Raw genomic sequence first — 13,704 nt, 5'->3', positions numbered from 1 at the left:
TAATTTAAATCTGATATTTATCTATTAAAGTTTATGTTTGTGTTAAAAATTGATTTCAGCTGTATGTTGTGTGCTCGTGTTGATAACACCAGAGCACAACACTAAATTCTGATACGCACAATATATTAATTTCATGTACATTTATGATCAACCGCCTCTTTCAAAATTAGTTCTATTATCATTTGTTGAATCTTTCTTTCGACAATTAACCGAAGAGATTAGAACTAACAGTCAAACCGAGGGCTTACAATTGCTCGAGTAGAAATTAGAATTCGTTCACGAAAATTTTGATAAAGATAATCGAATTCTTGATTATTTCTCAAACACCACTCAACAACCCTTTTATTTGTTGAAGTCGAGTTGATGTATTAATTAATAACTAAACTAAAAACTGAGGCAACCTAATTTGAAAACCAAGTATCTACTCTAGAAAACAGGCATTCAATAAAGCCGAGCTGTGTCACCACCGCATGTGTCCCGTGCAATGGCTTCACAGTTCACACGCTCATTAGGATGGAGAATTAAGTTTAAATTATATATAACGAAAATAAGATTGAAACTTGGATTTCCCATTGTATCGTAAAACATAACCAAAACACCAAATTCTATTAATTGGAAACTTCATTTACTTTCAAGTACTACCACACTCGGCTAACCCGCGTGGCTGAACCGGAAAGAATCGACCGCAATTCAGAACCGAGCCGTCGATTCAGGCCATATGACATTAGTTTTTCACGATGTCAAGTCAATCACGCGACTGATTTCTGGCAAATTCATACGTACTTATTTTAGAAGATGAATGACGAGTTCTGGATTCTAATTTTGCAATGTTTAAAACTTTTTTGGGGGATAACACCCAAATATAAAATATGATTTAAGCTGAGTTAGATATACCTGATCGAAGCATAAATGCCTAACTAAGATGATCTCTAGGAGACTCACAGTTTCAATCACAAATACAAAATACTCCAATAACAAGTAAAAGTTTTAAACAAATAAAGTTGGTGTGTATTTCAACCGAGGTATGAAGTCGTACATATGGTTGATTCCAAGAAATATGTCTCTTTAACAATCCATAAAGTGTGTGGTTACAGAAATGTACGCGACGAGACAGTGATATGTCTAGATCGTTGTAGGCCGCTTCAACCTCCACAGCAAGAGCCACACGCAGGAAGGGAGCCTGAGGGTCGGAACAATAGTTGGAGAAGTCAAAATTTGAGAACAAGGGGGGTATAGGGAATATTATTTCAAAGAAAGAAAGGTGAAAAAACTTACTGTGATCAATCCCTCGAGCATTATCCGTTCCACGAGGTGGCCCACGTGGGCCATATGGACCACTTCCGGGACCTCCAGGGCCACCATCATCCCATTTCTTGCTAGCACCAGATCCTTTTCTATAAGCATCAATTTTTCCATCTGCAGATAAGATTTGGAGAAATGAGCATGCAATTAAAGCATTATCGGGAAATGTTTTGAGTTGAAGCTAGAGATTACCGAAAACATTGTCGTAAAAAACACCCCAATGAAGTTTATAATGGACCAGAAGAAATCCACTACTGTTTTTAACCGCCAGAATGATCTCTTAGATCTAACAACACCTGAAAAAGAAAATTTATTTGGCCAGAAAAATATGTTAACAACATGGCTAGATGAATAAATTACAAGGATATAATGGATATCTTTGAAATCATCACTTCTTCCCAAATTGATTGAATATGCGGTATTGCTCCACTGAACTACTTCACTGCTTTTATTGACAGATTCCTAAGTTCCAATCTCTATTTCTCCCCAATGTTTCAGGAGTTAACGGAATTATAATCACTGATATAAGATCTTTTACACTAGCTACTGCTCCAATCCAATCAATAATCCAACTCAAAATAAGGAAATACGGATGACCACTAAATTATAGCCATACAGTGAATAATCTGTCTTCATTTCTGATGGCCGACCGGTTTTATGAAACAAATTAACAGCATCCATTTTTCAATTTTCTCATCCTCAAATGCTAACAAGGAAGAACAAAAAATTAAGCATCAACACCCAACAAAACACATAAAAAAAATTTGTTCAAGCAAAGTCAAAGGGTCAGAGAAACTAGCAAACAAGGACATGACACCATCGAACCCTTGTGTTAAAATTCAAATAATCACATAAAAGAGAGCATGTAGAACCAAACATTACAAACAAATGTGTGATTTCAAGCACGAAATAAGGTGCTTCAGAGACAGATGATATGCTTGAAAATAAACAAGCACCTAATTATACACAAGGAAAAGCACAGGAGTGGTCTAAGGAGATCATGGTTAGACAAAAGTTTCCCGAGTAGATTAAATTAGCCTTCAAAATCGAAACTTTCCATCTAGAAAGAGAAATCCTTCAAAGATTACATCCTTTTTCCGGAGAAAAAAAGAAAGAAACAATTTGCGTTCTATATTAATTTAAGCAAATCACATTTAATCATTAAGAACTCAAGATAACTTTATGAATCAGCCTTTTACTAGTTTAAAAATATAGGCCCAATCTTTAAAAAACTACTGATATAGAACATATTAGACCATTTCTTATAACTACTACTCTCTCCATCCCATAGATTCAATGTCATCCCATTAAAATCCAGCTGGATTCTTCACTGGTCAGCAAAACTAACTATTTCGAGATCCGCCGCCAGCTGGATTAATATTTCACAAATTATTACACATCGCCAACAGAAATAAAACTTGGGCTGCCATAGATTTGTCTTACAGCTAACATCCCCCACCTCCAAAAAGCCCCAAGACAAATTATTCCGAAATCGAAACAAAAACGCAATAAAGCATGAACAATTGAAATCATTTAAGTGGTCAATTTATTCAGATGATCATCCACTAATTTTAAGCGTACACAAATACATATTCACACACAACGCAATTCAATAAGTATTTGGGAGAATTACGATTCAACGAACAGTTAAATAAAGAAAAAGGTTCGTCAAACTAATAAAAATAGGAACCCAAACTTCCAAAACAAAATGGAATTCATTAAATAATCGGAAGACTCAAAATCAAAATCAAAATCAAAATCAAAATCAAATCAAAATCTATTAATAATATTAATACTAGACAAAATTACCTCTCTCGACGTAAGCCATGGTAGCGCTGAATACTTTGCAGCGTCTCTCCTTCGGTTTTTTCTCTTTCAAAACAGAAATTAAAATAAAATAAAATTGCATGGTGCGGGGTCGTACAACGTGTTCCTTCCAATTATTAGTCGCCACGTAGTATACCATTTTTTGTTTTTGTCTTTTTCCAAAGAAAGGTTTCAAATATTTCAGAAGCTCGCGAAATTTAAAAAAATAATAAAAAGACATAATTTTCATAAAATAAAATGTTAGAAAATTAGATGTGTGTTATCTAAATTTATTTAAAATATCTTATAAATTTTTATGTTTTATAATTTGTTTTACGAGATTATAAGTTATGTGGTTTTATTTTAAAAATAAACTTTTAAATATTTAGATAAAATAAGATAATGAAGCATAAATTTGATATGTTAGATATTAGGGTAGGTCTCTTGTGAGACAGTCTCACGAATTTTTATATGTGAGAAGGGTCAACATTGCCGATATTCACAATAAAAAATAATACTCTTGGCATAAAAAGTAATATTTTTCATGGATAATCCAAATAAGAGATCCGTCTCACAAAATACGACCCGTTAGACAGTCTCACACTAATTTTTACCTTGATATTATATGATCTTTCTGTTATGATAATTATCAAAAAGACATAAGTCATTACATTTTAAGATTGATATTTTGGCTCTAACACAAAATCTCAAAAACTATCTCAAAGATGTATTTTATGCATTGTTAATTGTCTCACATCGGTGACATAAAATCCATGATAGTTAGATATAAAAACTTGAACAATCATCCTCTTGAACAAGTTTTAAAGTTTAAATTAGGTTCAAATCTGAGTGTTAACATTAAATATAAAATGATTATTCGATATTTAAAAGATATTCAAATAATATCTTAAAAATTAAGTCCGGATATCAAACTTTTTTAAAAACAACTTATATGTCAAACAATTTATTTGACAACTTTAGGACATGTTTAGAAAATTTTCGAAATATAATTCCAGAGCTTATAAGCTCTTCAGCCAAATACCCTCCAATGCCCAAATTATTGTGTGTGTCAACTTAGACACTGTCGAAATTGGATAGTAAATGATAGGGGGGCGTTTAGTTAATACTTGAACCAAAAAATTGATCGGGTCGTAAAATTCGGTTTATAACACTCAAAATAGTACCAAGAAAAATAATTTTATTTTGAGGATATTAATAAATTAAGAAAAAAAATACGGAATATAATCTGGGAAAGATTTATTAATTTGTGAATAATGGACTCATTCAAAGCCTCAGCCCAATATATTTTTGGATAATTTTGCTTAATGGGCCTTGCCAAATCGAGCCGAAAGAACGGACCCAAGATGCTTTGGATCAGGTTCTACTTCTTCCCTAGGCCGCCTCTCTCCTCGCTCCTCAGTCCTCACCGGTTAATCGCCGATTATCGAAGAAGAAGCTAAATCGTCTCGTATGATTGTAGGTCTTTCTTTTCGCTCCTCAATCTCTCATTTTTTTATGTGCTTGTAAGTTGAAACGATATTAATGGGCGATGGCTGCAGTCACAGGTATCTGTCGGGCAGGGTGGGAGTCTGGGCATTGCCGCGGCGCACTCCTGACGTGGGTGTCTATTTGGTCTTGACAAGCTTCTCCGTAAACCTGGAACGGTATGCAACTTACTTCACTGGTTCTTTTTTACTCTTTTTTTAGTATTTAAATTAATTTAATTTAATTCATATTTTTAAGTTTGTTTTTCTTTTGGGTTTGTCCAAATCTCTCTTTTTTTTTGTTTATTTTGTTATCATACTTTCTTAATGGAATATAATTGTATGGTGTCATTGATTAATTGGATTCGTACAACAGATTGGATTCTTGCTAAAAATTTCGAGATGAAAGTAACCATGTAACTTTTGCTTTGGGAGTGACCGTTTTTGGTAGCTTTCAAGTTATTTTCTTCAGTGTTGTTTCAAAGAATCCACGTCTAATTGTTGCGGCTCAATTTTAGTTAATCGTGATCCAAAAACTTTCAATAATTCCTTCTTCTCGGTCTCATTTTATTCTTGATTTCCTTAATTTTAGTTAAAGCCTTTTTCTTGTTAGTTATGGCCTTTCAATGGATGGGTTGCTGTTATTTTTTAGTCTGTCATTTTTTTTTCATGGAAAATTTATATATTACTACGATTACTCTATTGATTTTGTACTGGTTGAAAAGGTGGAATTGTTTTATTTCTGGGATTTGTGCGTTTTGTTTTAACATGTAAATGCAACTGCAGCTCAACTTGGAAGGTAGCAAGAGATAAAACTCTGCCCAGTTTAGATTCAGATTCTAGATACAGTTAGTTTTGGCCGTTCATTTGGTATTGGCTCGGTTTTGTATGAGTTTAATATCTGAAGGCTTTATTTGCTTTAGTATCATTCTATCATATGCATCAATTGTTATACAAATGTTTTTTCATCATTTTATGGTGTTACACTACATTAGTTCAAATAAGCTCAAGTTAAGGTTCGAATAGTTCGAATCAAACTCGAATTTTAGCCATTTCGAGCTATAGTTCTATTATGCTCGAATCAATGTTCAAATACCTAGAATCGAACTTGAGATCAAATGAACATCACATATTTTTCAAGCTCAAACTCGAATAATCAAATTTTATACTATTCGCCTCGATATTGTTTGTTTACTCCCCTACTTTGTGGTCTCCCTCTTCATTTCGTCGATTTATTCGTTGATATCTGGTCTTGTGGTTTTAATTTTGTTGAACAAATTAAGAAATCCATGAAGAAAATGGCGGTTGTTTTGCAGGTGAAATGAAAGTGATTCGAAGGTTGTTGTCTGTTAACGGCGATTTGTCTAGTCTATTTCAGAGGTCGCTTGTGATCCGGAATTTTTCAACAAGTCCAAATTTTGGTAGTAGTTTCTTCCTGTCATCATACCTTTTTTATTTTGTACATATTAAATGGTGGAAGCTGTCTTGTAAAAAGTAATGGTGTTATTCGAATATGCTTGAGGATTATTTTTAGCGTTTGCTAGGAATATGCTCATCTCTTATCCGATCTTTCACTAAAAAAACAAGAAGTTAGCAAGTACTAGCAATAGATGAGATTCCTTTGTCATGTTCTAGTGACACTTCACTTAATGTGTGAACAGCCTGTTTTCAGGACATAGTTTATCGAATATTCCAGTTATTTCGTTATTTGGAATTAAGCTTATGTTTCATGATCTGCTACGCAGCTGAATATGTTTTCTCTAAGTAAAATCTGGGTTTTGATGATTGATTGCTATATTATTTGATGTAATCTTTTACTGTAAGTAGTTCTAAGATTTGAACAATTTCACTTTCTGCTGATATAGATGACAATTATAACTTTGGTTCGTCCGAGTCTCTTGATTTCGAGCAATTCATTGGTCAGAAGAATGGTCCTCATATGAACTCGTTTTATCGAAAACTTGACAAAGCTGAGAAATCCTATGACCACCATGGAGTTGGATCTAACTTCAATGGGGGAGCCAGATCCGGTCGCTTGGATGCTCTAAATGATGGTTTCAGTACATTGAACGATGGGATGAGCCATAAATTAAAGCAAGCAGCCACGTATTTCGAGCATGACCCTGTTGAAGTAAATCAAGAGAATTATGCTTTTAGACCAGATGTTAATTTATTGAGCGGGATGACGTATGATACCAAGGTGTGAACTGTACAGTAACATTTCCATCTTCTTGGAATAAGATTTTTAATATTGTTTTTGTCGGAGAGTCCACTCTGGAGAACATTATTATCTGTTAGTATTGTGATATTTTGCCTAGACTTCATTTGTTTTATAGTTGAATAGTATTTTGTCTGCACTTAATGTGTTTTACAGTTGAATAGCTACTACTGTAAGGGTCATATTTTGTTATGGGGATTTGTGATTCTAGGGCCGTTGGTTCGAGCACTTATTGCTTCTTGCTTTTCTACTTGCACGGTTCTTATGCTGTTATTGCAAATATTTGTCATGATTATGTTAACATGGTCTTTCTAGAGTCAAGCTTGCAACTTTCTCCTAACAATGGATAATCTAAACTCCTTCCTTGCAAACTAAAGGTGCCTACTTATGAAATTGACGTAAATGAATAAATAGATCTCCCCGTTCACATTTGTTAATCCTAGGTGCTACATCCTTAGAGAAAACAAAAAATGGAAACATCCACCGATGTTCGACCCATGCTGTTGTTATGGTGTAAATGCAGAAATGAATTTCTCTACTGGAGTCTGGAAGTTTTATCTTGTCCTTTAGAATGAGTGTCGTTTTTATTTTAGTTGTTTGGTGTCACTATGTTATTGGAAACAAGCTGCCTGATCTTATTCTAGTCGATAGGATCTTCAATTTTTGTTACGATTTTGCTTTACTAGCTCTTTGTTTATTCTCCGGTGTCATGTTTACCAGAATAATGATTTACATTGATTTATATAGGATCTTGACCTGAAAAAGCCTGGAGTTCGCAGGCCTGGCAAGAGGAATAAGTTTGAAACGACGACGGAGGAAGTATTACGCAAAGCTGATTTCAGGGTACGGATTTTACATATAACTATTATCTTTCTTCTATTTTTTCTTTTTCTATTTGAATGCGGGTTTTGTGTATGTCACATGTGTTTGTCTAGAAGTACCATCATTTGAATATTTCTTCCTTTCCGAATTTTTGTTGAGAGGATTGTTGAAAGATTGAGTGAGCTTTTCTCTGTTCCTTAAAGAAGTTTTCGGAATTCAGATTTTATTGTCTGATTCATTTTGTCGCCATAGAGAATAATTAACCCTTTCTCTATATTATGCGCACCATTTTCTCATTAAGATGAAATAACTCGGAAAAAATGTTTGATTTAGTGATGACTATTCGGGACAAGAGGATAAAAAATGCTAGTCAACTAACTTATCCCAAGTTTCTGTGCAGAATGTGAGATTTCTTGCAAATTTCCTCACTGAGGCCGGTATCATCATCAAGAGGAGCAAGGTAGCAATAGCTTTTTCTACTTGATGGACTTAAACTTCTGAGCAAAACATGGCTAAAGCTCTTCACTAACTGTTTTCCAACTTTGAAACAGACTGGAATCAGTGCCAAAGCACAGAGGAAGATTGCACGTGAGATCAAGACTGCCCGAGCATTTGGATTGATGCCTTTCACCACAATGGGAACCAAACAATTTACTTTCGGGAGAACAATGGAGGACGAGGACGCAGATTTTGGATATGAGATCTATGAACACGATTTTGTCGAGAATGATTCTCAGGAAACCTGAAGTCTTACGTGCTTTTTACCCCACACCTTTTGGTGCCAAGATAACCAAGGGTCGGACCTTGGAAAACTTGCTGATTTTAGAACATCTTTCTCGTTTCAATCGAGACTACAATTTAGAATCAATTATGCTTATGTGTGGTAGTGGTAAGATGATGTGCAACATAACCATAATGTGAGATGGCAGTGTCTGTGAATTTTAAGGCGAATAAGCTTCACCTTCTAAGCTTGAACACATTTCAATAGACATTATTTGTGCTCACTACATTAGTATAAATCAAGAGATTCTCATATTGATTTTGCCTTGATACAATCGATTGAAGTTGTTACGTGCAGCAGTGCCAAAATGTCAAGTATTTATATTCTTTGATTTATAAACTGTCACTAATTTCTGTTCTGTACAAACCTCTCTCAAATAAAAATACCATCAACCTTAATACAGAAAAATAAAAATCGCACTCTAGGTTTTATCAAAAGACAAGCGATGCGCTATTGTTTTGTTTCTTGTTAAGCCCATCTTAAATTTAACAGTATGTGCCAAGCAGGAAAAAGAATTTGAGTTCACAGATAGAGAGCTGAATTTAAGACAGCAGATGCATAAACAGGCATCATCGAGTTGATAGGGGAGTGTCGTGCAGGGATAACAGCAAAAGACAAACCGTGTGTTTTTCTTCTTACTTTGGTTCCATACCGGTGTTTTGATGTAGTTGTTTTTCACTGATTGTGTATGTTTTTGGGTTGATGCACTATGCTCGGACATGCCGTGTTTTCGGATAGCTATCATAGCCAAGAAGACATCACACTTTTACTACATTTACAAAGGTTCGTTACCTTGTCGAGATGGTTTTCCTCTTTCTTTATGGATGGTTTTTGTTCTCGGCAAGTAATATAACTTATGATTTCCAGTACCACCAGAGGCAGCTAAAAGTAAATTGGATATATAATGATTTAGTCTACATTAATTAGTTGTAAGGAGGTGACACGCCTCGTTTGGAACATAGCGATGGCTTGGCTCCAAAACTAAATTTTCCGTTGTGGTCCTAATTCTAATGATCACAATTAGCGTGGCCAATTAATTATTTATTTTGGAAAATGATTAATTTGTTAGAGACATTAATTAATTAATTAAAACAGTCAAACGCTAGGCTAAATCTGTGATCAAAATTTTGAATCCCATATTTGTCTTAAATTAATTAATCAATGTATAAATAAATTAAATTTTATATAATCGTCGTTTAGGATTTTAAATAATTGTTACATTTGAAATGAGTCCATTGAAAAAAAAACAAGGCCACTAAGAGTTCCCAATATCTTTATAAAAAACTTTTTTTTTATCACTTTTACTAATTTTTTGATATAATTGTACCCGATTAAAGCTCTTTCCATTTTATTTATATAATTCCATAACATAGATATTCATTTTTTTTTATTTACGTTTTTCTCGATTTGATATTACCAAGAAGTTTTTCTAGAAAATGCTAATTTTTATTGTGTATAGTAATTATTATGCTACATGACATAAAAATAAAAACACGCGATTTTTAAAAACATTTTTATGAATTTTTTATTTAAATAATAACATACTATGTACCAAAACAAATTTAATCTATAGATAACATATTTTTCTAGATTGCCAATAATTCTTTGACTGATGTATATATTTTAGAATTGTGACTATTATTAAGTAAGTTATACACCATGGTTTTAAATTTTTTTACCGATAATAATATAATAAATATTTATTGAGTACCATATAATACATAACAAATTATTATTTAAAATTAAAAAGAGTAACAAAAAAAACATTTCGAAAAATCAAGCCTTTTTAATTTTTCATATATATAAAATTACTGTGATTCACTCTAAATAAAAATAAAATAAAAAATAAAATATTAATTTGAAATTCCAAAAATTCATTAGTGTGCTGAAAAGGTTTCCAGTTTATTTAAAATTTTTGGGTTTATTGAATATTTTTATTATTCATCAATTTTTGATTTAATAATTTTAGAATTACGAAAAAATACAGAAAACTATGGCAAAAGAGCTAATAAAAAATATATTAAGTTTTAAATGAATTTTTGAATATAAATAACATTCTTTTTCTTGGAAAAAACTTTTACTAAAATATATATTGGATATATCATCATGTGTTACAATAATTACACGAATTATATATTCATATAAAAGATTAGCTTTTTCAGAGAAACTTTTTACTGATATTAAATTGACAAAAACATAATTAAAAGGAAAAAAATCATATTATGGAATTATATATATGAGTAAATTAAATGGAAAAATATTTGCTAGAGTTTTAAAAGGAATAATAAATTGTATCACTGTCACCTTGTGAATTAAAAATGCGTGATGTAGTGTGAATAGCAAATTTTAGAGCTTAAATATCATCCCCGATTTATTAATTCAATGCTATTTTTTAAAAAAAAATATATTTTCTACACAATATATATGCGTGAATAATAATACACAACTTAAAGTGTATTGGAAATAATAATAATACCTTAATATAAACTTAAAGTGTCTGAATAATAATACACAACTTTGTTTAGGAGTAATAGTTGTTTTTTTGGGAAAACGATTTTTAAATTAAACTGTTATTTATAAAAAAAATTAATTTTCATGCAAACTTGTAATAACATCGATGAGGTCACAAACATAGAAATAATACTATAAGACAGCAGTACATTTGTATCTGTACTAACTGGCGTGCCAGTCGATAGCTCCATTTCCATTAAATAATTTACTATTTATTTTCAACTGCTTCGACGGCGCCCACAGGACTACCTCACGTTTAACCCCACAAATATATTCAAAATTCTAAATGTTTTCTACGTCATTATTTCAAAATTATTATTAACTATTAAAAAATGATATATATATATATATATATATTTGGAAAAACTACAAAAGAAAAAGAAGAAGACATATATTTGGCAAGGATGAAGTAGTATTAGGCATATATGTATGGCAGGTTAATTATATTTCGACCAGCTTGCTTCGATAACTTATTTAATTAGCTATTTGATTTCGGGAGTCAAATTAATTTATACCAAGTAATTTAATCATTAAGCTGCTGGCCATGTGTTGTAATAGGGTAAAAATCTTATGGTTGACTACTTACAAGCGATCGTGCATGCATGTTAATTAATGCTCGATTAGAAATAATGTGATTAGTCAAATGCATAAAGGTTCTTATAAGTATAGAACGCCTGCATGGATTTTGTTTTTGAAAAAAATGAGTAAATTAGATATTTTAAATTTGTTAGTGAATCAAATATTAACCATAGTTAAACTATATATACACACACACACACACAGAGTACTATTAATCATTGCACATGATTTCCATGTTTGCATATAATTTAATTATTTGAAGAAATAATATTGTTTTTTTAAAAAAACATATATGAGAGGGAAAAAAAACATGTGAACTTTGATATAAAATATGAAGAAATTGGAGAAAAATGACAAGAAGACGAAGAGAAGTACAAAGATAACAATTTTTACCATTAAAGTTGCATGACAAATTATGAAAAATGATAAACTATAGATTTGTTTAATTTAAGGGTAACTTGCATTTAAATTTCTAAATCTAAATATGTGTTTATGTTAAGGAAAAAATGTTTTTGTAATATCTAATTCACATAAAAAAAATTTCTGCAATTCTCAGGCCATTGTATATTTTCACGGATGAAAATCAGTAACAAAAATTGAAATCATAATACTGATATATGATATTTTAGTACTTATTATTTTAGATCTGAGACAAAAGATAAATTTTTTAGTATAAAATTTATTAATATCAACACTTGTTTGAGTATTCAAATATCATATATTAGTACCATATCTGAAACAGTTAATGTCAAATATCTTATATCAGCATAACAGCTTCATTAATGTTTTGTATCGATTTTCATCCTAGAAAACATGTGTCAATGATAGCAATATTTGTTATACATGTTTGAATACTCAAAAATCATATATTAGTATCAGATTTGAAACAATTGATACTCAAATATCATATATTAGTATCATATTTTCAGTTTTGTATCAATTTTCATCCGATAAAAGATATGTAATTAAGCCCATGAATTGTAGAAACATCTTTTTTGGATTGGAGAATTCAAACACTTATTTTTTCCCGAGTGAACACAAAGCCAGGTTTAAGTTTGAGAATTTAAAAGCCGTTTACCCTAATATTTAACCGAATTGAATTGATGATTGATTGAATGAAACCAAATACATAACTTGAAGTGGACCGGACCTACCTCTTTTCGCGATAGAAACATGTTTGACCAATCTCGGAATCTTTGAAACCTACCAATAATTTCTCCTATCAACTTCATCTTGACTTGTCACATTTCCCTTTCAGTTTGTATAATCACAATATATGATACCATTTCCCTTTTTTTTGTCCCTCAAAATTTTCTTATTGGTTGTCCAAAGGCATTTCCGTCATTGGTTCAATCACCAACATTTGACTTCACATGTGTCCAAGGGAGGCCTTTCTTCCTTTGGTGTGAGGAGATTATTTGTGGCAAAATGTAATCTAAGATGATCGATCACCTCTTGTGTGTTTTGATCTTCGGATTTCAAAATTTTCAAAGAAAATCAGCCATAACATTCTTGTTCAATTATTGGAATCGTCTTTTTCAAGTAAACATACTTTGAAAATATAAAGTAATTATATGAATAATATGGATTTTGTGATGTACACAACACCACCGTTGGATCGAGTGGATCTCATGTTGTGCACTGTAGAATATACAAATTTAATTATATGTACATGAATAAGGAAATCATGCATACACAACATCGTCCATGTCTTGGTTGGCCATAGCTCAAGCAGTACTGCGCATGAGAAATCCGTTTGAGGGAAAATCCGATGTTGGCCTGAACCATTGCCCATGTTTCACCACATAGGTCTGGTCAGTTTCATGTGGCAGCACATCCATTTTTCCGTTCGATGGATAGTAGACATGAATCTGGATATACATATGGTTCCACATCACACAGTATATGCATATACATGCGTATTCTTAGATTATAGGTGGTGGACGCTAGTTGAGCCGGAGCCGGAAGAGCCGGCATTGCTGATGGCATATAACTAGCCAGTGACATTGCCACATTAATACTAATAAAATATTTAGTTAGACTAGTCAAAATATGTATACAAAATTGTTGTAGTAACTAGTTCGTTAAGGACACTAGGTCGGTTCATCAAATATATTATTAAGTAACAAAGCCTAGTTTTCACTTTGATGATTACTAAGTTAATAGGATCCTAGTCTTTTTTACATATTTAACTTTGTGTT

General features: G+C 32.1%; 2 protein-coding genes across 5 annotated transcripts; one reads left to right on the top strand and one right to left on the bottom strand.

The window, feature by feature from the left end:
- Window positions 1-944: 944 nt before the first annotated feature.
- LOC142551702 (uncharacterized) lies at window positions 945-3,264 on the bottom strand. The gene is made up of 4 exons (XM_075661077.1): window positions 3,112-3,264; window positions 1,495-1,598; window positions 1,276-1,416; window positions 945-1,180 (listed from the first exon to the last, which is right to left on the bottom strand). The coding sequence occupies exons 1-4, from the start codon at window positions 3,209-3,211 to the stop codon at window positions 947-949; spliced, it is 579 nt and encodes a 192-aa protein (XP_075517192.1). The 5' UTR covers window positions 3,212-3,264; the 3' UTR covers window positions 945-946.
- A 1,008-nt stretch (window positions 3,265-4,272) lies between these two features.
- Window positions 4,273-8,703, top strand: LOC142551700 (uncharacterized). 4 transcript variants are annotated; one of them, XM_075661074.1, is made up of 7 exons: window positions 4,273-4,584; window positions 4,668-4,772; window positions 5,909-6,013; window positions 6,458-6,792; window positions 7,558-7,653; window positions 8,033-8,092; window positions 8,184-8,703. In XM_075661074.1, exons 3-7 carry the CDS (start codon window positions 5,914-5,916, stop codon window positions 8,376-8,378), a joined length of 786 nt encoding a protein of 261 aa, XP_075517189.1. In that variant the 5' UTR covers window positions 4,273-4,584; window positions 4,668-4,772; window positions 5,909-5,913; the 3' UTR covers window positions 8,379-8,703. The 4 variants fall into 4 exon arrangements, with proteins under 4 accessions (XP_075517189.1, XP_075517191.1, XP_075517190.1 ...); XM_075661076.1 differs by having other exon boundaries at window positions 4,273-4,588; XM_075661075.1 differs by lacking the exon at window positions 4,273-4,584 and having other exon boundaries at window positions 4,622-4,772.
- Window positions 8,704-13,704: the final 5,001 nt, after the last annotated feature.

The sequence above is a fragment of the Primulina tabacum genome, chromosome 7 (assembly GCF_025594145.1).
Source record: "Primulina tabacum isolate GXHZ01 chromosome 7, ASM2559414v2, whole genome shotgun sequence".
In the NCBI taxonomy this organism is placed as follows: domain Eukaryota; kingdom Viridiplantae; phylum Streptophyta; class Magnoliopsida; order Lamiales; family Gesneriaceae; genus Primulina; species Primulina tabacum.
The sequence above is the reverse complement of the archived record's forward strand: the minus strand, read 5'-3'. Positions and strand labels throughout refer to the sequence as shown.

Coding starts and splice junctions, on each gene's coding strand:
- LOC142551700 (XM_075661073.1), top strand. CDS start 5,367: ATGCAACTGCAGCTCAACTTGGAAG. Junction 6,793..7,557: donor GGATGACGTATGATACCAAG/GTGTGAACTGTA, acceptor TGATTTATATAG/GATCTTGACCTGAAAAAGCC. Junction 7,654..8,032: donor TACGCAAAGCTGATTTCAGG/GTACGGATTTTA, acceptor GTTTCTGTGCAG/AATGTGAGATTTCTTGCAAA.
- LOC142551702 (XM_075661077.1), bottom strand. CDS start 3,211: ATGCAATTTTATTTTATTTTAATTTCTGTTTTGAAAGAGAAAAAACCG. Junction 1,599..3,111: donor CATGGCTTACGTCGAGAGAG/GTAATTTTGTCT, acceptor TTTCTTTTTCAG/GTGTTGTTAGATCTAAGAGA. Junction 1,181..1,275: donor TGCTCGAGGGATTGATCACA/GTAAGTTTTTTC, acceptor TCCGACCCTCAG/GCTCCCTTCCTGCGTGTGGC.